A 26,611-nucleotide genomic window follows, 5' to 3' on the forward strand; every position below is an offset into this window, starting at 1 on the left:
TTGTATGACAAGGCATTTGTAAGACGAGGTATCACTGTACTATGGAAATAAATCATATATTAAGGGCTCTCTCCAATGTGAGGGAATTTCTGTAAGGAAAAATAAGGGTGGGTGTGCAGTCCACAGATGCTCAAGGGCATATTTACATTTTAACAATGTGCTGGTTTCTGAAAAGAAGTGCTGAAGGGTGTTTTGGCAACATCAAGCATTACCAGGACTATTCCCGGCTGCTATCACATGGTTGAACTCTTTGGCTATAGAGCAACGCTGTAATTGTTTAGTCCCACACCGTGGAATCTGCTCTCCCACCATGGTCACTTCCTGTAGTGCTTCCCTGCTTGGCCCATCCCATCCTAGGCCCAACTTCCAGGAAACCATCTCCCAAGTACAAATAATCCCGACAGACTTGTCAAGCAGACAAAAGAACTGGATCACATCTCAGTTAACTCTGCCCTTCAGCCACTCTGCCTATTGCATTACGAATATCTGTTGTGTTAGTACTATCCATACAAATCAAGGAAACTGATTTCGGTGGGTTTTCAGAAGATCAACAAGAAGCAAAATCAACAAGAAGCAACTTAAAGGATAATCAATGTATTATAACTTCATATTTCATGGATCACTGCCCACTTCATGAGATACAACTATAAACTTTAAGGTGCTACACAATTCTTGGTCAACTTAAACCAGTGTTTCCCAACATTGGCAACTTGAAGACATTTGGACTTCAACTCCCAGAATTCCCCAGCCAGCGAATGCAATGGACCAGATTACTTCCGGAACCGCGTGCTACCGCACAAATCCCAGTGACCGATAAGGTCCCACAGAGTTGGCCTTCTCCGGGTCCCGTCGACTAAACAATGTCGTTTGGCGGGCCCCAGGGGAAGAGCCTTCTCTGTGGCGGCCCCGGCCCTCTGGAACCAACTCCCCCCGGAGATTAGAACTGCCCCCACCCTCCCTGTTTTTCGTAAACTACCCAAGACTCATTAATACCACCAGGCATGGGGGAGTTGAGATAGCTCTTACCCCTAGGCCATTACAAGTTATGCATGGTATGTTTGTGTATATGTTTGGTTTTATAATAGGGGTTTTTAGTTGTTTTTTATTATTGGATTGTACATGTTGTGTTTATTATTGTTGTTAGCCGCCCCGAGTCTGCGGAGAGGGGCGGCATACAAATCCAATACATTATTATTATTATTATTATTATTATTATTATTATTATTATTATTATTATTAATTCTGGGAGTTGAAGTCCAGATATCTCCAAATTGCCACAGTTGGGAAACACTGACTTAAACCAATGCAGTGGTTCAGGAGTAGCTACTTTAAATCAGAGACTATAAATGTTAAATATGTGCATACTAATGAAGAAGAGGGTACCCAAGGTTCTATATTTGCATGTTGGCCTCCGATTGGCTGTTCGTTCTGACGAGAGACTTGTTGCCATGCCAAACGGGGTTTGCTACTTTGCGAAACATATAAATAGTTAAGAGACGTGCCCCTTTCCCTCAGAGAGAATTTTCCCGTACCTTTGACAGTTCGTTTCTCTTTGCCTATACCGTACTAGAGAAAAATAAAGACTGCTAATTCGCCAGTTTGGCTATCTTTAAGTACTTTTCAATAAAGATAAATAAAAGCCACATTCCCACATGCTCATTCTGTTATTCTCCATAGGACGAAACTTACAGAAGAACAGCAGTGATGCCCAGCAGAAAGCAAAAAAGAGTCCGTCTCTTGCAGGCTGTGTGTTTATTCTGCTTCTGGTACATGAAACCTCCGCAGTGTCCACAGCAACGGCAGCAACAGAAGTACAAGCCCACTAGCGGCACAAGGACAATGAAGAGAAGACCTAGGACAGTGCAAACCAGGAAGCCCGTCTCGTACTTCAGCAACTACACATGGATGGAAGCAAGAAAGAGTTAACAGACTTAGCAAACTGTAGATGCTTGTCTACTTCATAATGCAGAGAGAGGCCTCAAACATTAAACACAGGGGTCCCCAAACTTTTTACACAGGGGGCCAGTTCACTGTCCCTCGGACTGTTGGAGGGCCGGACTATAAAAAAACCTATGAACAAATTCCTATGTACATTGCACATAACTTGTTTTAAAGTAAAAAAACAAAATGGGAATGTACTATTTAGAGGGGGGAGAAGGTCTGAAATTCATATATGTTTATGTTTTGTTTTTAATTTTCTTTTGTCGACATCTGATTGGCTATACAAGGTTTTCTTGGCTTATGAAAGATGTATAAGGAAAGAAGGAAGCACTTTGGCATAATGGTTAATAAGTTAGAAATATAATTGGTGTTGCACTTTTTGAAGGAACATTAAGGAGGAAATTTAATTAAAAGAAAATGAATGTAACTGGATGACAAAATTAGAAAAAAAACCTTTTGCAACTTTTTTGATGATTGATATTAGTTACTAACAAAATACTGCATTTTATTCATGGAAAATTAGATGGTACACTGTGTTGTTTGAATGCATGTTGAGAGAAAAGTTTAAAAAAATTACCACCACCCCCAAAACAGTCCTTCCTTCCTCTGTCCCTCCATTCATTTCATTCTTCCTTCCTTCCTTCCTTTCTTCCTTGTTCCCTCCATTTCTCCTTCCTTCCTTTCCTCCTTCCTTCCTCTCCACTTCTCCTTCCCTCCCTCTCTTTCCCTTTTCTTTCTTTCTCTCTCTCTTTTCCCGGATAAATGTCTTCAGTGGGCCGCATGTGGCCAGCTGGCCGTAGTTTGGAGACCGCTGATTAAACAGAAGACTGCCTTCAGGAGTTGGCATATTCCATTGGATTTACCTCAGATACCATCTTGTTTTACTACTTTTACTGCCCAACACCCCCTCCCCTAAGCAGCCAGAGTGTTATTTTCAAGTCACAACCAATTAACCAAATCTATCATCTAGCAAAGGACAAGGAGGCCTCAGCATACCAAGTGTTAGACATCTCTACAATTTCATTCAACATAAGGATCACACTCTATTCACCTCTTTATACACTGTCTGGTTTTGAAAGAAATCTTGATGGTTGATCATGTATGTCAGGAGATCTAGGGAAAGCACAGAGAGGTTGATGAGAAATGCTGTCATGTATTTATTAACATTTATAGATAATCCAAAACCTGGATTTGCTGGAAAGTTCCTGTCTGTAACTGGGGTGACCAGGCTGAAGCACAGAGAGGTTGATGAGAAATGCTGTCATTTATTTATTAACATTTATAGATAATCCAAAACCTGGATTTGCTGGAAAGTTCCAGGCTGTAACTGGGGTGACCAGGTAGTAAAGCCATTTTACTACTGCATATCTGTATGGAAAATGTATAGCGCTTTTAAAAGAGTGAAGACATTTTTCATTCAAGACAGCCCTGTGAAAATAATGCCTAGAAGGATTTCAATATTTTGACTTTCCCCCATATTTCTGTTTGGTGTATCACTAACTTAAGTGGCCAGAAAAGAAAAAGTTACAATGACATGGTATGCAGGAAGAATCTCATGGCTTATGGGCTTCTGGTAACCTTAGAAAGATACCATTTTAGAACACATAAAGTAGATCTATTTCGGCCTTATTTTGGCCTCATCAGCTAGCCATACCCACTGGGACTTGAACCTGCAACCTTTGCCTTGTAAGGCAGAGAATTATCCTCTAGGCTACAGTATCCAATCCCTTCAGCTCTGCACCAGGGAAGGGTTACATATTTTTGTGTCGAATCACCCTGGTGTATTGAAGAAACATCACAGTTCCTTATTTGCCTCTCGGCCCAACCCAGGGCCATTTCCATATATGACGGTCTTGGTATATTCGGGTTTCTTCCCGTGTAGGATTTAGAAATTTCTGGCGAAGTTTTGACGAGGTCCCACTCGTCATCTTCAGGCTGGTGCTTCTGTCCTTGTTCTAGGGCGAAGTACCAGCCTGAAGATGATGAGTGGGACCTCGTCAAAACGTCGCCAGAAATTTCTAAATCCTACATGGGAAGAAACCCGAATATACCAAGATCGTCATACCTGTACCCGTGAAAATCTACGAAAACAAATAGTTATATATAGTTATATTTATATATATATATGTAGATTGTTCTGAGTTCGGGTTATATCCTGTGTAATATTTTGAGTGTCTATGCGACGTTTCGGTGAAATCACATTCACCATCATCAGTCTGAAGTTGTAAACTTCGTGCTACTTTGAATATATAAACTATATCCAAAGCAGCACGAAGCTAACAACTTCAGCCTGATGATGGTGAATGTGATTTCACCGAAACGTCGCAAAGACACTCAAAATATTACACAGGATATATATATATATCTTATATATATATATTCTGACTGTGGAATATCTGGATGATAGATTTAAATCCATTTACCTGAACTTTCCTGTTCTTGAAATATATATATTGCCACTGCTCTGCAAGCAATATTCCCTCTTTGCCTCTAAGTGGTGCAATACTACATGCTTTGCAAATTTTGTCTGTTTTAAAGATTATCAGCTTGAAGTGATCTGAAGGAATAGACAGAGTGCAATACAAAACAGCCATAACAAATAATCTAACAAGCTGCTGAGCAATGCTGTGCGGATGAACACTACATGGCCATTGGGCACATCTACAAGGAAGTCAACTGAAAATTATAAGATTATAATATATCTATGTAGCAATCAATGAACTGCTACTCTGCACCAGTGAAAGTACCCATTATTCTATCTAATCATGAGAAGCTGGTAAAACAGCCTTTCTACTGACATGATTAATAAATAATTGTTTAACATTTATCATCTTGTAACAATTTTGTACAAGAGGCAGCTGGACTTTCTGGGGAATTTCCATAGACAATGTAAATAAAGGCGCCTTTATCAATTTTTATATAGTTTTTCTTAATTGCCAACATATCGACTACATAGCTTTTTAAACTAGAACAGTGATGAACAACAGTTTGATGGCTGAGGACCATATTTATTACTTGGGAGGAGATTAATAGATGCTAACAATATAAATCAGCAGTATTGAGATGTTTAGGTTGTGGACGGCTCTATGAGTTTTGCAGTATTTATTTATTTATTTTTTAAGCTACGATAAGGCAGTTTTATAGCCTACATGTTTCATGACCAAATGACGACATGTACTACTTTTCAGATATTAAAAATATGTAGGATAAGTGTGGGTTTTGCTTGTTAAAATATATGATTTATTCTAAAATAAACATTTGACACAAAAATGCCCAGGGTTCAGGAAGAATGTCCAAGATATGGGATATTATGGGATATGGGATAAATATGGGATTTTTTTTTTTAAAGGCCCATGTAGCAAAAGGGAACAGTGTAGTAGCCTAGAGTTGAAAATGCTTGCCTCCCACTCAGAAAGTTTAGAGTTCAATCCTCAGGATGGATGTTTCTCTATCAGAGTGCAAAGAGAAAGTATCTGGTGTGAAGTGTTGTACCACTTGATTCTTGACAAATGTATCTTTTTCTTTTATGTACGTTGAGAGCATATGCACGAAGACAAATTCCTTGTGTGTCCAATCACACTTGCCCAATAAAATTCTATTCTATTCTGTGAACTCTTTGTAGGATCAGGAAGGGATCTTCGGAGAGGGGCGGCATACAAATCTAATAAATTATTATTAATTATTATTATTATTAATCTGGCCATTAGATGCTCAGTTCCATTAGTCACCCTGACTCTACCCCACAGCAAGAGATTACAGAGTCACAAAAAAGAAAAAATTAGTGAAGATTGGACTTAATCCCTGGATAGTTCAGTGGATTTCAAGCTGGCTGAAGCATAGACATCAGAGGGTTATTGTTAATGGCGAGTATTCTGAGCAGAGCCTGGTTACAAGCGGTGTGCCACAAGGGTCTGTTGACTCTAAAGTGTGCAATAGGGTTGGTATTCCTGGAGGGGTCTGTAATATGGTAAATGATTTAGCTTTACTAGATAAATGGTCAAAGCAATGGAAACTTCAGTTTAATGTTTCCAAATGTAAAATAATGCACTTGGGGAAAAGGAATCCTCAATCTGAGTATTGCATTGGCAGTTCTGTGTTAGTAAAAACTTCAGAAGAGAAGGATTTAGGGGTAGTGATTTCTGACAGCCTCAAAATGGGAGAGCAGTGTGGTCAGGCAGTAGGAAAAGTAAGTAGGATGCTTGGCTGCATAGCTAGAGGTATAACAAACAGGAAGAGGGAGATTGTGATCCCCTTATATAGAGCGCTGGTGAGACCACATTTGGAAATAATATAAGGGCAGACTAGATGGACCATGAGGTCTTTTTCTGCTGTCAGTCTTCTATGTTTCTATGTTTCTATTAAATGCTTTTCAGGTTTGGAAGTATACTTGTCAGGCAGATTGATGCCTCTGCACATTTTCTTTTCATAATTGTACATTGTGTGAGAATTGATGCTGCCGTCCTCTATCAAAAAAAACCCTCTCATCTTGAAATGTAGTCTCTGAGCATCAAAATCTTTTTGCAGCTTGTTAGTACTATGTATATAACAGTTGAGTTTGGCAGTATATAAACAAGCTAACAATGAATGCTTGTATGTATCGAAACACTTTAGCTTTAAGAGTTAGTGTTGCAGACTGCCACAAGAGGGAGCCAAAAGCGTGATTCTCTCTCTGCTATTTCTGTTATTTCTCTGTTTGGTATTGCTGATTCATTGTGACTGCTCTGGTAAGAACTGTGTGTTCTATGATCGTTTATGTATTAGTAAGCTGAACAAATAAGACTAGTAGTATTGTTAATGTATTGAAGGATATTGACTGATTTGATTGTGTAGGACTGGACTGTTTAACTTGACTATAATATTTGCTAAAGTAAATACTATTTTATACACTTTAGTATATCTGGTTTTGTATAACTGCACCATTACTCATATCTCCTGTCTATCTGCTGGATATATCTCCTAGAACTCCACTTTTCTTTTGTGTATGTGATCCTCAGGGGTCACTCTGAATACTCCTTAGCACAGTTTCCAACCCTCTCTCAGCTGTTTGTACTTCCAGTAAAACTCACTTTATTTGAGTTTATACCTTCCTTGTTTAACCATAGCAAACATTTTTGGTTTTGTTTCCTTTTAATGCATTGTCCCAACTTCATCTTATGATCTTCGTTTTCTTAATGCTACCTTGGGAACTAATCTCCTCTTAAAGGCACTTTATATAACATATATAAATAAATTCAACTGAATTAGATTTAGTTTAAATGACTTAGATACAATGTAAATTTAAATGAGTTAGAATTACTAAGATCTCTTGGGACAAGTAAAGAAAGCACTGAAGAAAGCACGTCAGGTGTTTTACAAAGAATGAGAAGTACCGGTAGTTCTTTTATATAAAAAAAAGCAAGCTTCTGATTTGCAGGAATACAATTTGCATTTGACAAACTACACTTCTGCTGGAATGGAAGCTTCCGTAGACTTTATTATTATTATTATTATTATTATTATTATTATTATTATTATTATTATTTATTAGATTTGTATGCCGCCCCTCTCCGCAGACTCCGCATGGCTCACAACAATAGAACAATATACAACAAATCTAATAATTTAAAAGTCACTAAAAACCCCTTATTAAAAAGCAAAAACATACACACAAACATACCACACATAAACTGTATAGGCCCGGAGGAGATGTCTCAATTCCCTCATGCCTGATGGCAGAGGTGGGTTTTAAGGAGTTTACAAAAGGCAAGAAGGGTGGGGGCAGTTCTAATCTCCGGAGGGAGCTGGTTCCAGAGGGTCGGGGCTGCCACAGAGAAGGCTCTTCCCCTGGGTCCCGCCAAACGACATTGTTTAGTCGACGGGATCCGGAGAAGGCCAATTCTGTGGGACCTAACCGGTCGCTGGGTTTCGTGCGGCAGAAGGCGGTCCCGGAGATATTCTGGTCCGATGCCATGAAGGGCTTTATAGGTCATAACCAACACTTTGAATTGTGACCGGAAACTGATCAGCAACCAATGCAGACTGTGGAGTGTTGGTGTAACATGGGCATACCTGGAGAAGCCCATGATTGCTCTCGCAGCTGCATTCTGCACAATCTGAAGTTTCCAAACACTCTTCAAAGGTAGCCCCATGTAGAGAGTGTTACAGTAGTCGAACCTCGAGGTGATGAGGGCATGAGTGACTGTCCAGGTTCTTTGCACAAGAGAGTTTGAGCATTGCATCCTAAACATCTAAATCAGTAAAATAATGTTAAAAGATATCTCTGTTTGAATGCTGAATATATGCCACAGAGGAAATCAAATGATGGGATCTAGTCTAGATTCTCGGGAGTGAGGGGCTGCATTCCAGAGGATCGAGAAACCGTGAAGCTTACATAGTTTGGTTGAGAGAAAGAGGGTTAAGCTAGCTGTTCCCTAGAAGTATGTCTTTAACGATGCAAGTACTGTAATGGCTTTAATTTGGCAAGATTTCTACCTATTTAGCAAAGAACAATAAAGGAAGCTGCTTACAGTGTAGTAGAAATAAGTCTGCATATCTTTCTTGGGTGTTGGAGCCTAGCATCAAATTACTTGTGGTTTTACCATAACATAGGACAGAACAGGAAAAGGGAAACACTTTTTTTTTTGGTTCAAAAAACTATTCTTCAAAAACCTCTTAAATCCAGATAACTAAAGGGCAGCATATCCTGCCATCATACCAGCAGAGCATTGGAAATGACTCTCCTTGCCTCCTAGGAAGAACATCAAGGCAATCTGAAGGAAGCCAACCCGATTTCCTACAGAAGGCTGCTGTGAGCCTGCTTACCTTTAGCTCTTACAAATAATTTCTATAGGGATAACTCCGCCAGTCTTTTGCAATAACTGTTGAAAATTAAAATGCCATTAGGCACTTTGTAGTTTCTACTCTAGAGACTACTAATTTTCTCCATAGTTTCTCTCAAAGTATAAAATTAAAAGCCACCTTTACATCTATGAAGGCAATATAGAGGGTTCCATTTGGGAGATTATTGATGTTTTTCTGCTAAATGATATAGAATTATATCCTGGTTCATTGCAAAGAATCCAGATCTGAAATTGCTCAAGTACAAAAATATTCTTATAGTGTAGCCAATCTGAACATTTATGACATAGAGTTGGCACATAGTTTATTAATTACTGAAAGAGAACTGGGTGATCATTAACATTATATTGTGAGAGTAATAGAATTATGCCAATCCTTGGGTATCCATACAATATATGGAATTCAAATGAGAGACTAACACCGATTCCCAGCATACTGGATTTAGATTTAAAAATTCAGATGGGATTGGTAGATACTGTATTTGCCAAGAGTTTTATTACTTTTTTAATGGTTTTTATTTTATTTTATTTCAGCAAAAGATTTTATTTCAGCAAAAGATACAACCACTTATTCACTGAATATTGAGGGTACTGTCTTGGATAGTAAAAAGACCAAGTATGTCTGGACCAAATATGAAGAAATATTATATGATAATTATGATTATTGGTGTTTATGTTAGTTATAGATTTCGAAAAACTGCGAAAACAGACAGTGATCCTTCTTCATTACAACCTATTACAACCCCCTGGCTCAGAACTTTAGTACACACTTGTTTTTCATTCGCCTATAATATCTATGTGTTTAAAAAAATCTCAGCTATTACAATCATTAGTTGTTCTGGCCTGGATAAAGGAAATGGAGCACCTCCCTTATGATACCATGTTGGTATCTTGGTCTCTTCGGCCTTGAAAGACAGCGTTTAAGGGGTGACTTGATCAAAGTGTATAAAATCATACATGGGATAGAAAAGGTGGATAGAGAAAAATAATTTTCTCTATCACACAATAGGACGAGGGGGCCCTCCCTAAAGCTCATGGGCAAGAAAGTGAGGACAAATCAAGGGAGGCTGATAGTTCTGACCAGATAGATAGGTGAGGGGATATTCTACTCAATATTGGATCACAATATTGGAAATGCCAAAGAATTCTCCTCTTAAATTCTAGCAACAATGATAATAATGAAATACTGAAGTGTGATGGAAGGTACAATATTCACATTACAGCATATTAGATAAGGATTTGCCTCCTATTCATGAAGAAGAAATATGATGTGTGGATGTTGACAATAAAAGAGGCAGAGAAGAAATCTTACATTCAGAATCTAGGAAAATTAAAATAGGAAAGTGAGCACATGAACAAGGGGGGCACAATCTGAGGCTAGTTGGGGGAAAGATCAGAAGCAACGTGATAAAATATTATTTTACTGAAAGAGTAGTAGATGCTTGGAACAAACTTCCAGCAGACGTGGTAAATCCACAGTAAAAGAATTTAAACATGCCTGGGATAAACATATATCCATCCTAAGATAAAATACAGGAAATAGTACAAGGGCAGACTAGATGGACGGTGAGGTCTTTTTCTGCCGTCAATCTTTTATGTTTCTATCTAGGTCCTGCTAAAGCAATTTCTTTGTACTGTGCGCCCTATTGGGAGAGCTCCTATGCTAACTGAATTTCTATTTCTGATATACAGTAGTCCCTCGCTATACCGCGCTTCACCTACTGCGGCTTCACTTCATTGCGGGTTTTCAAGAAATATTAATGAGAAAAACCATTCGCGGATCTTCGCTGGTTCGCGGGTTTCTGAGGAAGTCGATGGGCAGATTTAAATAGCCCGTGGAACTCGATCGGCAGGTTTTTAAAAAATATATATATCTAAAATTGTAAATACTGTATTTAAATACTGTATCTAAAATAAATACTGTGTGGGAAGGGTTTATCAACACTTAAAACAATGAAAACTTACCAAACAATTACAATATAAATACTTAAATAAGTACTATCAGTCGATAAATTCCCCATCGCGGATTTCACCTATCGCGGCCGGGTCTGGAACGTAACACCAGCGATAGGTGAGGGACTACTGTATAGGATACTGAACTTATGTAGGCTTTGGTTCACATAATAGGATTATCAGGAACCAGTCAAAGACTGATAATTCCTGGTAGTAGAATATGAAGCAACCACATTTGGAGGTTCAACTTCTCAACAATTATAATGATTTTATAGGTCATCCAGGGAATGAATGCAGACAAGAAACTGTCTTTATGCTTATTCATATTTTTTTTTTTCTGAGAAGGATAACTGGCTTAGCAGGATAGCAGGGATAACTTAGCAGAGATAGTTTAGAAGTATAACAGGGATAAATTAACAGGATAATTTTGGCTTAACTCAAGATAATAGTTTTCACTGTCTTCAATGTTTTCACTGTTTCATTTATATTTAAGCAAACGAATTCATATAGAAACACCCTATGAGAAGAGGTGTATCAGGTAAGACCAACACCTCTTCTCCATCATTGGTGGAGCTAGTATTCATAGAAACATAGAAGATTGATGGCAGAAAAAGACCTCATGGTCTATCTAGTCTGCCCTTATACCATTTCCTGTATTTTATCTTAGGATGGATCTATGTTTATCCCAGGCATGTTTAAATTCAGTTACTGTGGATTTACCAACCACGTCTGCTGGAAGTTTATTCCAAGGATCTACTACTCTTTCAGTAAAATTCTATTTTCTCATGTTGCCTTTGATCTTTCCCCCAACTAACCTCAGATTGTGCCCCCTTGTTCTTGTGTTCACTTTCTGATTAAAAGCACTTCCCTCCTAAACCTTATTTAACCCTTTAACATATTTAAATGTTTTGATCATGTCCCCCCTTTTCCTTCTGTCCTCCAGACTAACAGCTTCTCATTGATCCATGTCATGCTATTCTGTAACTTTTATAGAAGTGTAGTGATTGTCAGATAGAATAATTATTTAAAACATTACTTGATTCTGGAAGCATTTAAGATCTCTTATTAAATATTCTAAAATAACATTTGTGGTTAATTTTGCATTATTTCAATGCAAAACTTGCAAGCAATTAGTCAAGCTGTAGATTAGGTGGATAGACAAATTTTACAGACACAGTAATAGTTTACCACTATTTGTATTCCTTATTTATTAGTTCTTTTGTATGCTTTCTTTATTATTTTTAGAAATAACTGAGGGCAGCAAACATATCCAACACACCTTTCTCGTCCTATTTTCCCCACAACAAATCTATGAGGTGGGGTTGGGCTGAAAGAGAATGACTGACCCAAAGTCACCCAAGGTGGCTTTCATTGTTAAGATGGGACTTAAATGCATAGTCACCTATTTTCTACTCTGGTGCCTTAACCACCACTCCAAACTGGTTCTCTCTACTGCTGTTATTCTGTTGCTATTTCATATGTCATTTTTATCTGGGGTTGCAAATGGATTTTGATTTCTTTGTTAATTCAATCAAATAAATGTCACATCCATGCATTTATATCATTGTTTATTATTTCCAGTTGTTTAGCTTTTTTATTTTTATATTTAACATAAACTTTAAATATAGGACAAAATTATAACACCTGTTACTACCAATTTATAGACATTTTATATATTAACTAATATTATACTATGTGATACTACATAAATATGGTGTACAGTGATCCCCCGGTTATTGCGTCCCCGACCATTGCGAACAGGGTAATTTGCGATTTTTCAACCCGGAAGTCAAAATATCATCTACGCATGCGTGCCCTTTTTTTCTATGGGCACGCATGCGTAGATGGCAACCGGGAGATCAGCTGCTGGGCGGCTTCCCTGGGTCTTCCCCCTCTTGCTGGCATCAGCCAGCAGGATTATTTAAATAGACACATCGATATGCCATCGGCATACCAGGCTTTAAGGCACCAACAACGACTTAAAGCAGCCCCTAACAGAATTCCCCAGGCCGGGCATAGAAACCAGTTAAATGAGGGTAGAGCAACCCCCTACGGGAAGCAAGGGAACATACTGGAGCAACATGGAGGTAGAGGGGGAGGGGCACAATGCAGTTCCAACACAGGGGACAAGGGGGGATTAGAACAGTGCAGACCTAAGACGAGGGCATGGGCAAAAAAATTGCAAGAGCAGACATGTACCACTATAGAAAGTAACAACGATAATGGGGGGGGAAAAGTAATACCAAATACCTCCGCAGCATTGCCTCACAACTCCACCCCCTCCCTTGGGGAGGGAAAAAGGCAACAGACACGAGTAAAAGCGGTAGATCTCCCTACAGCCAGCAGGATTAAGCCTCACAATTCCACCCCCTCCCTTGGGGAGGGAAAAAGGCAACCAACACGAGTAAAAGCGGTAGATTTCCCTTCAGCCACCAGGATTAAGCCCACAATTAGGCTTACCGCAGGGGGGAGGGAAGGGTGTGGCCCCGTGACGCGGGCAATGAGCAGACTGAGTAATGCTTTATAAAGATGTTTGTCTCCCACGGCATTTTAATAATCTGACGAAGTTAGCAGCACGCTAACGAAAGCTAAGTGGTTTTATTAAAGTCTCTATGTTCCGGTGTGTGTAATATTTTGCATGTTTATGCGACGTTTCGGTGAAATCACATTCACTATCATCAGGCTGAAGTTTCCAAGCTTCGTGCTGTTGTAAAATGGAATATATATATATATATATATATGACGGTCTTGGTATATTCGGGTTTCTTCCCGTGTAGGATTTGGAAATTTCTGGCGACGTTTCGATGAGGTCTCACTCATCATCTTCAGGCTGGTGTTTCTGTCCTTTTTCTCAGGCGAAGACTGCGAGACCTGAGCTGCATTCCTTCTATAAATACTGGTGGCTGGGTGTGGTTTGATGGCTCAGTAATTGCCTGCTGTGTAGAAACTTCCTGGTGAGTCAGAGGGGTAACAATTGGGGTCGTTGATGTAGCTGAGGTATGCTGGTTAGTTAATGGTTGTAGATTAGGCGTGATGTCCTGTGTAGTTAGAACTTGTAGGCTGCTTGATTGCTTTACAATGTGTGTCCTGAGTCTGGTTTCTGTGGCTGGGATATGTTTGAGGGCTGGTTTCCAGATGTCTGGTAAGCGAGAGGTATCATCCCGCTTGTTCATATTTTGGGGATGTTTTTCTATCTCGATCGCTTCCATGATTATTCTTTTGCTGTAGTGTAGTAATCATGGAAGCGATCGAGATAGAAAAACATCCCCAAAATATGAACAAGCGGGATGATACCTCTCGCTTACCAGACATCTGGAAACCAGCCCTCAAACATATCCCAGCCACAGAAACCAGACTCAGGACACACATTGTAAAGCAATCAAGCAGCCTACAAGTTCTAACTACACAGGACATCACGCCTAATCTACAACCATTAACTAACCAGCATACCTCAGCTACATCAACGACCCCAATTGTTACCCCTCTGACTCACCAGGAAGTTTCTACACAGCAGGCAATTACTGAGCCATCAAACCACACCCAGCCACCAGTATTTATAGAAGGAATGCAGCTCAGGTCTCGCAGTCTTCGCCTGAGAAAAAGGACAGAAACACCAGCCTGAAGATGATGAGTGAGACCTCATCGAAACGTCGCCAGAAATTTCCAAATCCTACACGGGAAGAAACCCGAATATACCAAGACCGTCATACCTGTACCCGTGAAAATCTACGAAAACATATATATATATATATATATATATATATATATATATATATATATATATTGTTCTGAGTTCGGGTTTTGCCCTGTGTAATGTTTTGCATGTCTATGCGACGTTTCGGCGAAATCACATTCACCATCATCAGGCTGGAGTTCCAATCTTTGTGTTTTTGCAAATGAATATTAGCAACTGACATTTCTTCTTAGCATGTAGTGTGGGGGTGGAGATTTGCTTTGAATGTAGCAAATAGATTGGGTGACTATGCTTCCGTGATCTGATTGGTTGGTGTAATCATGAATGTGATTTCGCCGAAACGTCGCATAGACATGCAAAACATTACACAGGGCAAAACCCGAACTCAGAACAATCTACATACATATACCCGTGAAAATTTACGAAAACAAATATCTTGCCTCTACGGGGAGGACACTTTCCTACTGACTAGGACCTATGAAAAACTTGAAGTCAGAAAAGCCTCCATCTTATGTGATCTCACATTCCTACGCAACTGCAGGGACAAAAAAATAATTCCCAAATACTTCCAACTAAAATTCCACCCAAAAACCCCAACCATAGAGAGGATCCTAAAAAGAACTGAATTAGCCCTAATCAGAAATGAACTCCACAAAAAAAGATTCATACTTGATGAAATCAACAAAAGCCTACTCTCTCTTCACCTTAAAATCAGTAACCAAATACACCCTTTACTCTGGGATAAATTCAAACAAATATCAATCTGGAGGGCAGAAACAGAAACCCAATACAAAACAGACACACATAATAAGAAACTCCAAATACTAGAGGTACAGCAAAAACCCAGCCCTCCACAACAACTTATGACCAAAACAGTACATAACATATCAGACAAGATACTCACCACTACAGAAACCAATATTCTTTCAAAAGGATTTAATTTTGCAATAACTCCAAGACGAATACCAACTGAAAATATCATATGTGGAATTGAAACAACTTTACATAAAATCAACCCAGATACTGCTAACAAAATCAGACTCCAAGTCACTAATATTCTCTGCTCTAGTAAACCTCCAAAAAGCAACATACAGCAAGAAGAAAGAGAGGCACTTATCAATCTAAAGAAAAACCAGGATATAATAATCCTCCCAGCTGATAAAGGAAACTCCACTATAGTAATGAACACAGCAGAATACAAAGAAAAAATGAAAAATCTACTACAAAACCCGGCCTACAAACTCCTAAGCACAGATCCTACCACCTACCTAGAAAAAACCACCAAATCTAAAATCAAGGCCTCTCCCATCAGCGAAGAAATCCAGCAAAAAATCATCCCCAGAGAAAAATCTTCCATATGTCCAAAACTCTATGGCCTTCCAAAAATACACAAAGAAGGAATACCTCTCAGGCCAATAGTCAGTTCTATAGGCTCCCCTCTACAAAACCTTGCCAAATTTTTAGCCAAATACCTTCAACCATATACAGAAACTATTACCTCATATGTTCAAAATTCATCCCACTTTATACAAATAATTAAAAAACAAAACCTACAACCCGATGACCTACTTGTAAGTTTCGATGTCGTGTCCCTGTTCACACAAATACCTATTAAAGAAGCCTTGACAGCTATCCAAGACAAACACAAACCCCCCAAATATATCCTAGACCTTACCAACCACTGCCTGACCAATACATACTTCATCTATAATGAACAAAGATATAAACAAATAGAGGGAGCCCCCATGGGATCACCTCTATCACCTGTCATAGCCAACCTCTATATGGAATATTTCGAAAATAATGCTTTAGAGCAAGCCAAATACAAACCCAAACTTTGGCTGAGATATGTTGATGATACCTTTGTAATTTGGCCACATGGTAAAGAAAAACTAGACAATTTCCTCACTCATCTCAACAGCCTACACCCCAAAATACAGTTTACTATGGAAACAGAAATCAATGATCAACTTCCCTTTCTAGATGTACTGGTCTATAAAAAACCCAATGGCAGCCTAGGACATACTATCTACCAAAAGAAAACCCATACCAACCGTTATCTAAATGCACACTCACACCACCACCCCGCACAAATCACCTCAGTGGCCAAAACTCTCATCACCAGAACCAAACGCTTAGCTGACCATGAGCACTTAAAAACTGAATTGAACAAACTCAAAGATGTACTAATTTCTAATGGATTCAAAGAGAAAACAATAACAAACCTAATCAATAAAGAGACACCCCCCAAAAAACAAGATCAAGAACAGGACAATGGCACCACCATCCTTCCTTACATCAAAGGCACCACGGATAAAATTAGTAAAATTCTACAAAAACATAACATCAAAACCTCATTTTGCACTAACCAAAAAATATCTAATATCCTAAGGAGCCCCAAAGATAAAATCCAATTAGAATACCAAGGAATCTATGAAATCCCTTGCAAAACATGTGCAGCCACATACATTGGACAAACTAACCGAAGAGTGAGCCAGCGCATGGCAGAACATATGAATGCAGTCAAGAAACAGGAGAAGACCTCCTCCCTTGTCCAGCACATTAAAAGAACAGGGCACGAAATTGACTTTGAAAAAACTAAATTACTCCACAAAACAGAGAATTTATATAAAAGAATCTCTCTAGAAGCTATCGAAATTGAAAAGAGATCCTTTTGTTTAAATAAAAGGGATGATACCTCGCGCCTGCCAGAGATTTGGAAACCAGCCTTAAACAAAATAAACACTTCATTATAATCAATATGTCAATCCTTTAATTATTATGATTTTAGAATTTTATATTTGGAAATCAGACTTAAACAAAACACTTCATAATCTTCATGCCATTCCTTCTATAACCATGATTACACCAACCAATCAGATCACGGAAGCATAGTCACCCAATCTATTTGCTACATTCAAAGCAAATCTCCACCCCCACACTACATGCTAAGAAGAAATGTCAGTTGCTAATATTCATTTGCAAAAACACAAAGATTGGAACTCCAGCCTGATGATGGTGAATGTGATTTCGCCGAAACGTCGCATAGACATGCAAAACATTACACAGGGCAAAACCCGAACTCAGAACAATCTACATACATATACCCGTGAAAATTTACGAAAACATATATATATATATATATATATATATATATATATATATATATATATATATATATGTTTTCATAGATTTTCACGGGTACAGGTATGACGGTCTTGGTATATTCGGGTTTCTTCCCATGTAGGATTTGGAAATTTCTGGCGACGTTTCGACGAGGTCTCATTCATCATCTTCAGGCTGGTGTTTCTGTCCTTGTTCTAAGGCAAACACCTTAGAACACCTGTGTTCGCCTTAGAACAAGGACAGAAACACCAGCCTGAAGATGATGAGTGAGACCTCGTTGAAACGTCGCCAGAAATTTCCAAATCCTACACGGGAAGAAACCCGAATATACCAAGACCGTCATATTTTGTACCAGGGAGAGGCTATGTGTTTTCTTCTGTCGGATCACCCTGGTATATTGAAGGAGCGTCACAGTTCCTTTTTGCCTCTATGCCCAACCCAGGGCCATTTCAAGGCAATTACTTTATTCACAGCCGACAAACTATATTCTGTATGTATCAGATGTTTTTGCTGAATTTTTAAAATTAAGGGAGACTAGAGTAGCACTATTTCAGCCTTGTTCTGGCCTCATCAGCTAGCCATACCCTTACTGGGATTTGATCTTGTATATCAGATTTTGTTTGTGTATGTGGGTATTATCACAATATAACTAAAGTTTGTCTCATGCTTTTATATTATCATGGTGATCAGTTATCATAATGGCAATGTTAATTTGAAAATTTCTTATTGGCAATTACCATTAAACATCAGTATTTCCGTAAATGAAAACAGGCTGAGTTACTTAATTTAGTAAAAAAAATGTACAGACCTCTAAACTGGCCTTTATTAAACTTTCAAATCTTCAAGAAAATTTGATTTTAAGCCCCATCCCAACTGTGGAAATTTTAGAATAAATTAAGCAAACTTAAATAGACATGGCACAATGACATGATTTAAAACTAAATGCAATGATACATTAGACATTCGAAATTATATTTAACATTGACAGATACAGTATATTTTAATGGAGGAAGAAAGGAAAACAAAAAACCGAAACGTACAATCTAGAAAAACTGGTTAAACTTTAGTATGATCAAATGTGTGTCTTACTGGAACGTGATCCAAATATGAGTCAGCTGAGTGATCTTATAAAAAAAGGAGATGTAGAAGGAAACAGTAGATCAAAATGTTGAGCTATAATTCACAGACTCATTTTTCATATGGCTAAATGTATTGTTTTTCACTTTTCAAAGAAAAAGAAATACAGTGGTACCTCGAGATACGAGTTTAATTCGTTCCGGACCTGGGCTCTTAAGTCGAGCAGCTCTTATCTCGAACGACTTTTCCCCATAGGAATTAATGTAAATAATTTTAATTGGTTCCAGCCCTCAAAAAACTCACAAAGTTAGTCTAAATTATGCAGAAAGACATGTTTTTAATGAAGAAATGTACATGTACATATAAATGAATAATGAAGTTTCTTTCACTTAACTTGTAAACTTTCTTAAACTTTTAAATTTACATATGTTCAACTTCTCTGCCACCCAATCCTGTAGGACAGAGGTCCCCAACCCTTTTTGCACCAGGGACCGGCTTTAAGCGATCAAGAGAGGAATGGGTGAATGAATGGACGGAGGGTGGGAAGGAAGGAAGGAAAGAGGGAAGGGACAGGAACAGAGGAAGGAAGCAAGGAAACTTATGAAAGGGGAGAGTAAGAGAGGAATGAGTGAAGGGAGGGAGGGAGGGAAGAAGGTGGGAAGGAGAAAAAAAAGAAGAAATAGAGGAAGGGAAGGTAAAAGAGAGAAAGAAAAAGAGCAAGAAAGAAAGAAAGAAAGAAAGAAAGAAAGAAAGAAAGAAAGAAAGGGGGAAGGGACAGGAACAGAGGAAGGAAGCAAGGAAACTTATGAAAGGGGAGAGTAAGAGAGGAATGAGTGAAGGGAGGGAGGGAGGGAAGAAGGTGGGAAGGAGAAAGAAAAGAAGAAATAGAGGAAGGGAAGGTAAAAGAGAGAAAGAAAAAGAGCAAGAAAGAAAGCTGCAAGCACCCCCCCGAGCCCCCCAGGCCGGCTGCAACCTTTTAAAACACGCGCGCCGCTTCGCAGCTGTCTCCTGAAGCCGAACGCGGAAGTTAGCGTTTGGCTTCAGGAGACAGCTCCTTGGCGCTTGTATCTCGAATTTGGGCTTGTAAGTAGAACAAAAATATCTCTCCCCTCCCAGCTCTTATCTCGAGTTGCTCTTAAGTAGAGCAGCTCTTATGTCGGGGTTCCACTGTACTGCAAAGAGTTAAATTTAAGACTTAGGGGGAATAACATTTCTCCGTTCTATTAAATCCATAGTCTAAACAATGACAACTAGAAAAAAAACAGAATTCCTTAAAAACTCACATTATAAAAGGAAATGAAAAGCCTTGTACAATGTGTATACAAATTATCCAAACATACAGTGAGCATTGATAGGTCAGGGGACATGATTCTAAAATGAATTGGAAAGTTTTATAACTTAGAATTTTGATAATTGGAAACTCTGAGTCCTTTGAAAAGGCACCACTCTTTCATTGCCATGTCACTTTCATATCTCTTTTCCCATCTTAATATTTTATTTATTTATCTATCTATCTATCTATCTATCTATCTATCTATCTATCTATCTATCTATCTATTTATTAGATTTGTATGCCGCCCCTCTCCGTAGACTCGGGGCGGCTCACAACAGCAATAGAACAATTCATAACAAATCTAATAATTTAAAAACATTTTTAAAAACCCCATTATTAATCAGACATACATACAAACAAGCTATACATAAATTGTATAGGCCCGGGAGAGATATCTCAAATCCCCCATGCCTGGCAGCAAAGGTGGGTTTTAAGGAGTTTACGGAAGGCAAGGAGGGTGGTTTCCCTCCACCTACTATAACTAATTTCTTTATTCTGCATTTAGAAGCAGACTGCCTGGAGATTAAACAAAAAATTAATGATTGACTGAACTAGAAAAGCTCCTTTACAATAAATATAAATGTTGGTACTCAAGCCATTAATGGAAAACACAGCAGCTGCCAATGTGTAAAATGGACTTCATATCACCCTCAGTTGTCCACAGCCTATTAAACTATCCCCCTTTCCAAGGATGGGTAAAAATTTTTACATTTATTTGACTTCTCTCTCCTCCATGTCCCCAGACACAACATCTGGTGTCAGTCAAAGATAAAGTGAAAAATAGCCACAATAACACAGTGACTGACAGAATAGCAAAACAGCTAAGAAAGCTGGATTCTAACAATTATGTGGCCTTGCTGATTAAAATGCCCTCTGCCTAAGTCCAGTGCTTGACAGGCAAACTCTGCCCAAGGAATCATTTTATGATAATGTGAAATTGTCGATAGGTGGCGAGGAAAAGCCACCATACATATATTTTATCTGATATCCAAGTAAATGTAGCAATTTTAAGAATAAAAGCGCTGGTGCCTTCCTGGAAAGATAACTTAAGTACAACAAATACACTGTTGTTCAATGTGCCTGCTGACCTTACATTCATTTTAAAAGGATAAGATAAACTAACTGTATATACTTCTTTAATAGCTGCTTGCTATTTAATAGTTAAAGATAAATAATAAAACACAAAGGTTAGCAACCAAGAAGGGAATAGATGGCTATTCTTCAAAGCAAAATATTGCACCTTGGATCTTTAAAATTACTTATATCTAACTGATTTGTAGCTTCATAATAATTGAAGGTCCAAGTGAGCAATAATTTTAAGAAGACTCTCAACTTCTATTAGCTATTATTCTCAACCCCTTTAAGCTACAAGAGACTAAAGATTAAAGAGTTTTCTCTAACCCCAAAAGAGAAAGAAGCAATAACTTTCAGGAAGGACACAAGGGTTAGATTATCAAGTTGTCTACAATCTGAATACAATTCAACATGCAACACTATTGTGGAAAAGATCTTAACCTTTTGAGTTGCGTCACAAGAAGCATTATATTGAAGATAAGAAATCATAGCCTCAAGGCCTGTCTCATTATTCTAAAGAATAGGGTCAAACTGATACAGCCATTAGCCTACTATTTAATCCTCTTTCTGTCCTACCTTTGTATACAATGGGGTGTGTATGTGTTAAAGCTGAAATTGTGCAGTGCTTCAACTGAGATTCAATTCCATCTGGATAGAAAACAACGTGACTATAATTACGCATGCTGTATTTACTAGCGCATTTCACGTTAAACATTTCAATGATCAGCATGTTGGCTGCCTTAAAACCTGGGCTAGTTCAGGGGTCGGCAATCCACAGCTCTGGAGCCACATGCAGCTCTTTGGCTCCCTGTCCCATCACTGGCTGGTCTCGCCCTCCCCTCCTTCACCTGGCCTGAGAAGATAAGGGTGACGGTGGGAATGGAGGAGCGGCTGGGGTTGATTTTATGGCACTGGTTGAGGAGCATAGCCACCCCTGGTGGAGGAGCTTCCCTTCAGGTGGCCCTCCTCCCCCTCTCACAACTCCTCACCCTCAAGAAAGAGCCAAAGCACAGCAAAGGCAAATGCAGAGGGCGGGTGGCTGCTCACCTAAAGATGGTCTTTGGACGTGGCTTCTCTCATGCCCTAAGGATCTGGCCATTGCCTTGCCAGGTCCCATTCTGTCCCCCCCCCCAGCTTTTCAATGGGTGTAAGCTCCAGTCTGAACCCTCCTTCTCCTCTCAAGCAGTATGTGGGGGGGAGGGCACAGCAAGGCAGTGGCCGGATCCTTAGGGCAGGAAAGAAGTTGCGTCCAGAGAAGCGACCCTGTAGCTGCCTTCACACCACATTTGCGCGTAAGGCAGCCTTCACTTCCTGCTGCTTCGGGCTGAAGCTCACGCCCTCCCCACCTGGTCGAAGAGCTACGGGAAGCAGGGATGGGACATGGCAAGGCAATGGCTGGATCCTTAGGGCAGGAGAGAAGTAGCATCCAAAGACCCTCCTGAAGTGAGCAGCTGCCCGCCCTCCGCGTGAGCTTTTGCTGCACTTTGGCGCTCGCTTGAGGAGGGTCTCCGCGTGCAAGCCACAGCCAACCGAGGAGACGCAAAAGAGGGAGGAGGGTTACTCAAAGAGAAGCCTCTGCTGGGTGTGGAGATAATTCTTCAGCACAAAATGAGAGAAGGGGAGAAAGAGGGAGAAAGAGAGAGAGATGAGGGAGGGAGAGGGAGGGAGAGAGAGAAAGAGCAAGAGAGATGGGGAGAGGGAAAAAGAGAAAGGAAGAGGGAGGGAGAGAGAGAAAGAGAGAGAGAAAAGAGAGGGATACCTTTTTTTCATGGAAAAGGAAACATAGACCCAAAAAACCTGGGTAGGCGTAACCTGGGGGGGGGATTCATGTGACTCGGTGAGAGTGATATTGTGTTGGCTATGACCACCCAGGTGTTGTGGCTCTGGGTGTTTTGTTTTCTCTGGGAAATAGGTCCAAATGGGTCTTTGAGTTTTTAAGGTTGCCAACCCCTGGGCTAGCTCAAAGCAAAGACTTTGGGATAGTAAGTGGAAGGAGACACTGCAAAGCTATCTCTCTAAGGTTTAAAGAAATCTATACCAGGTTTCTAATTTATTTTGAAACACTGTTCAAACAGTGGTGTTTGCATTTAAATCTTATGCAGACACGGGATGCAAAACAAATCTTATCCTTTTCAGGGGGCTGAAATATCTGATCCAAGGGAGGGAGCTGAAGAGGATAGGCTGCAGGTATTTTCTGCTTTGGGCCTTGCTAGGAGCTCTCTCTCCACTGTATCAGCTACAGATTTTATATTTCCCTCGGGTGTTTAAATATTTTTAAACACTGGAATATTTTTTTAATAAAAATATGTTTTTCATTCAGCTTTCTATTAAAATAGCCTATTAAAATATTAAAAGTACCACCCAAAAATATTTTTTAAGAAAAGAAACAAGACACCACTTTCTCCAGCTTATACAATAGTGGTCAATTTCACATTGTTCACTTGTGGAATCAAAGCCCAGGAGGAAGAAAAAAGGACTGGGAAGCCAACCTTGATAAATAGCCTAGGAGAGGCTCTAGCTCTTTCACCCCCACCCCATTTTTCCTATTAAAACACAGTCCTATCCTTGGCGGGACCCAGGGGAAGAGCCTTCTCTGTGGCGGCCCCGGCCCTCTGGAACCAACTCCCCACAGAGATTAGAATTGCCCCCACCCTCCTTGCCTTTAAAACCCACCTCTGCCACCAGGCATGGGGGAATTGAGATTCCCTTTCCCCCTAGGCCTTTACAATTTTATGCATGGTATATCTGTATGTATGTTTGGTTTTTTATTATAATGGGTTTTAATTGTTTTTAGTATTGGATTATTGTTATACGCTGTCTTATTATTGCTGTTAGCGGCATACAAATCCAATAAATAATAATAATAATAATAATAATAATAATAATAATAATAATAATAATAATATCAGCAGAGGCAGAATTAAATGCATGGGACTTTGCCTTTGCAATTACACTTAAACCTAGCCATAATATTAGAGATTTCAAAAGCCTGTTCTAAAATTCATGTATTTATTAATTAATAATAATAATAATTTATTAGATTTGTATGCCGCCCCTCTCCGAGGACTCGGAGCGGCTCACAACAACAATACATTATTGCTTTTTAATTGGTGAAAAGGAGCATTTTTCTGATTCTAGATTTTATATTTTTTTTTAATCCTGCCTTTATTATTTTTATAAATATCTCGAGGCAGCAAATGATCCAATGCTTCTTCCTCTTCCTAACTTCTGCACAATAACAAGTTGAGCTGAGAAAGAGAAAGAGACTGACTGGCCCAAACACACCCAGCCAGCTTTCATGCCTCAGGCAGGACTTATTTTAAATTACAAATTTTGTGCAATTAAATTACAAATTGTGTAAATTTTAGGATAACTATACCATTTAACACTTTTGAAGTCTCCCAGAGAAATTTCATTTGCAGCTTTAACACAATTTATTAGAAAACAGCATTAATCATATCACCAAAATTGCATGAAAACAAGTGGAAGGTTTTGTGGTTGTTCTTCCTGGACTGCCTATCAGTAACAAAAAGAGTCTTGGAAAAAAACGAAAAAAACTTGTGGATTCTTTTTTAATTTCGTTCCACTCCGTGGTAAGCAGATTCCCTATGCCTTTCGTCCTTCACTTTCAGACTATGAATTCGGTGTCTAGCACCTGCCCATAATTCAAGCGGACTTTTTGCTTCTGTTGTTTTTTTCAAGTGACTGCACAGTTGTCAGATCAAATGCTTGTTGGGTTCTTTGTTCTTATTTACACAAAATTATTTGCACTTTAAAAAATCTGAGAAGAGTTGATTGACACTAGAACTGGACCAGAAAGAGAAAACATTTTCTAAGTGTCATAAAGAAAAATCTATTTGTAAATAGCTTATTTTACTGTAAGCTGGAAAAACAGGTTATCCCGAGCATAGTTCCCTCTAAGCCAGCGTTTCCCAACCGGTGTGCCGTGGCACACTAGTCTGCCGCGAGACATGGCCAGGTGTGCCGCCAAGCTCCAGCTGGGCGGGGCGCTGCCGGTACTTCTGTCCTGGGGCTCCCGCTCGCAGCTGTCCCCCGGCTCCTGCTCGATGCCGTAGTTTTCGGCGCTCTCCTGCTGGGCCCCAAAGAAGGAAGGCAGGAAGAAGGAGAGCTCCATTCTTCGCGCCTTTTTCCCGCCTTCCTTCTTTGGGGCCCAGCAGGAGAGCGCCGAAAACCACGGCATCGAGTAGGAGCCGGGGGACAGCTGCGAGTGGGAGCCCCAGGGCGGAAGTACCGGCAGCGCCCCGCCCAGCTGGAGCTTCTCTGGCGTCGACGGCAAGTGTCCTTTGTGGCCCGGCGGGAGGGCACTGGCGATGGGAGCGGGGGGGGCCGCAGCGGCCACAGGCAGTCGCGGGGAGATGGCGGCGGTGAGAGGGAGCTCCAGGCGGCGGCGAGAGGGAGCGCTCTCTCTCTCTCTCTCTCAGCTGACTGCAAGCGGGAGCCCTGATGGTGGCGGTTGGACGTGCTGCTGGATGTCGTACATGCTGGCGCTGCGGGCCTGGCATATACGGTGTCCAGCAGCACGTCCAGCTGCCGCCGTCAGGGCTCCCGCTTGCAGTCAGCTGAGAGAGAGAGAGAAAGAAAGAGAGACATATAAGAGAGGCTGAGAGAGAGAGAAAGAGAGACATAGCAAGAGAGGCAGAGAAAGAGAGACAGCAAGAGAGGCAGAGAAAGAGAGACATAGCAAGAGAGGCAGAGAGAGAGAAAAAGAAAGAGACATAGCAAGAGAAAAAGAGAGACTTAGCAAGAGAGGCACAGAGAGAGAGAGAAAGAGAAAGAAAGAGAGACATAGCAAGAGAGACAGAGAGAGAGAAAGAGAGAGAAAGAAAGAGAGATAGCAAGAGAGGCAAAGAGAAAGAAAGAGACATATAGCAAGACAGTGAAAGAGAGAGAGAGCAAGAGAGAGAGAAAAAAGCAAGAAAGAGATAGCAAGAGAGACAGAGAGAGCAAGGGAGAGAGAAAGACATAGAGGAAGGGAAGGAGGGAGAGAGAAAGAGAGCAAAAAAGAGAGGAAGGAAGAAAGAGGGATGGAGAGAGAGAAAGAAGGGAAGGAAGGAAAAGAGAGAAAGAGGGAAAAATAGAGCGAAAGGGAGGAAGAGAGAGGGTTTTTTTGTCCAAACTTTTCTTTAGCCCGCCGCCCCGCCCCCCCTTTCAGTGTTCCCCAGGATTTTGAAAATATGAATAATGTGCGGCGGCTCAAAAAAGGTTGGGAAACACTGCTCTAAGCTGAGCAGTGAGCAATCGCTCACTTAAAAATCATCATCAATTCAGAGTTTTCCAAACCTGCCCAGAAGCCGAGAGGGAAAGAGTGAGAGGGAAGGAGAGAGAGAGGAAGAGAGGAAGAGAGAGAAACAGATAGAAAAAAGAGAGGAAGGAAAAGAGAAAGAAAAAGAATGGGAGTAAGGAAGAGAGAAAGAAAATCAAAATCTAGTTTGAAACTAGCTCAACTATTTAAGTGGCATTTTGATATTGATAGAGTTGCCCTATTATGAGCTCACTGTTGTAGACACACAGTACAGTATTTTATTTTGAAATTCTCTGAGGCAGAACAGGGTGGGT

General features: G+C 40.0%; 1 protein-coding gene across 3 annotated transcripts in view; it reads right to left on the minus strand.

Moving 5' to 3' along the window:
- LOC139167862 (prominin-1-A-like) overlaps window positions 1–26,611 on the minus strand; it is a 72,153-nt gene that overhangs the window by 38,863 nt on the left and 6,679 nt on the right. For all 3 annotated transcript variants that reach the window (XM_070752913.1, XM_070752912.1, XM_070752914.1), the window contains 2 exons: window positions 2,993–3,054; window positions 1,690–1,895 (listed from right to left, as the gene is read on the minus strand). In XM_070752913.1, coding sequence (XP_070609014.1) covers window positions 1,690–1,895; window positions 2,993–3,054 — 268 coding nt within the window. The remainder of the gene's footprint in view (window positions 1–1,689; window positions 1,896–2,992; window positions 3,055–26,611) is intronic.

Source organism: Erythrolamprus reginae, chromosome 5, assembly GCF_031021105.1.
Source record: "Erythrolamprus reginae isolate rEryReg1 chromosome 5, rEryReg1.hap1, whole genome shotgun sequence".
Classification (NCBI taxonomy): Eukaryota; Metazoa; Chordata; class Lepidosauria; order Squamata; family Dipsadidae; genus Erythrolamprus; species Erythrolamprus reginae.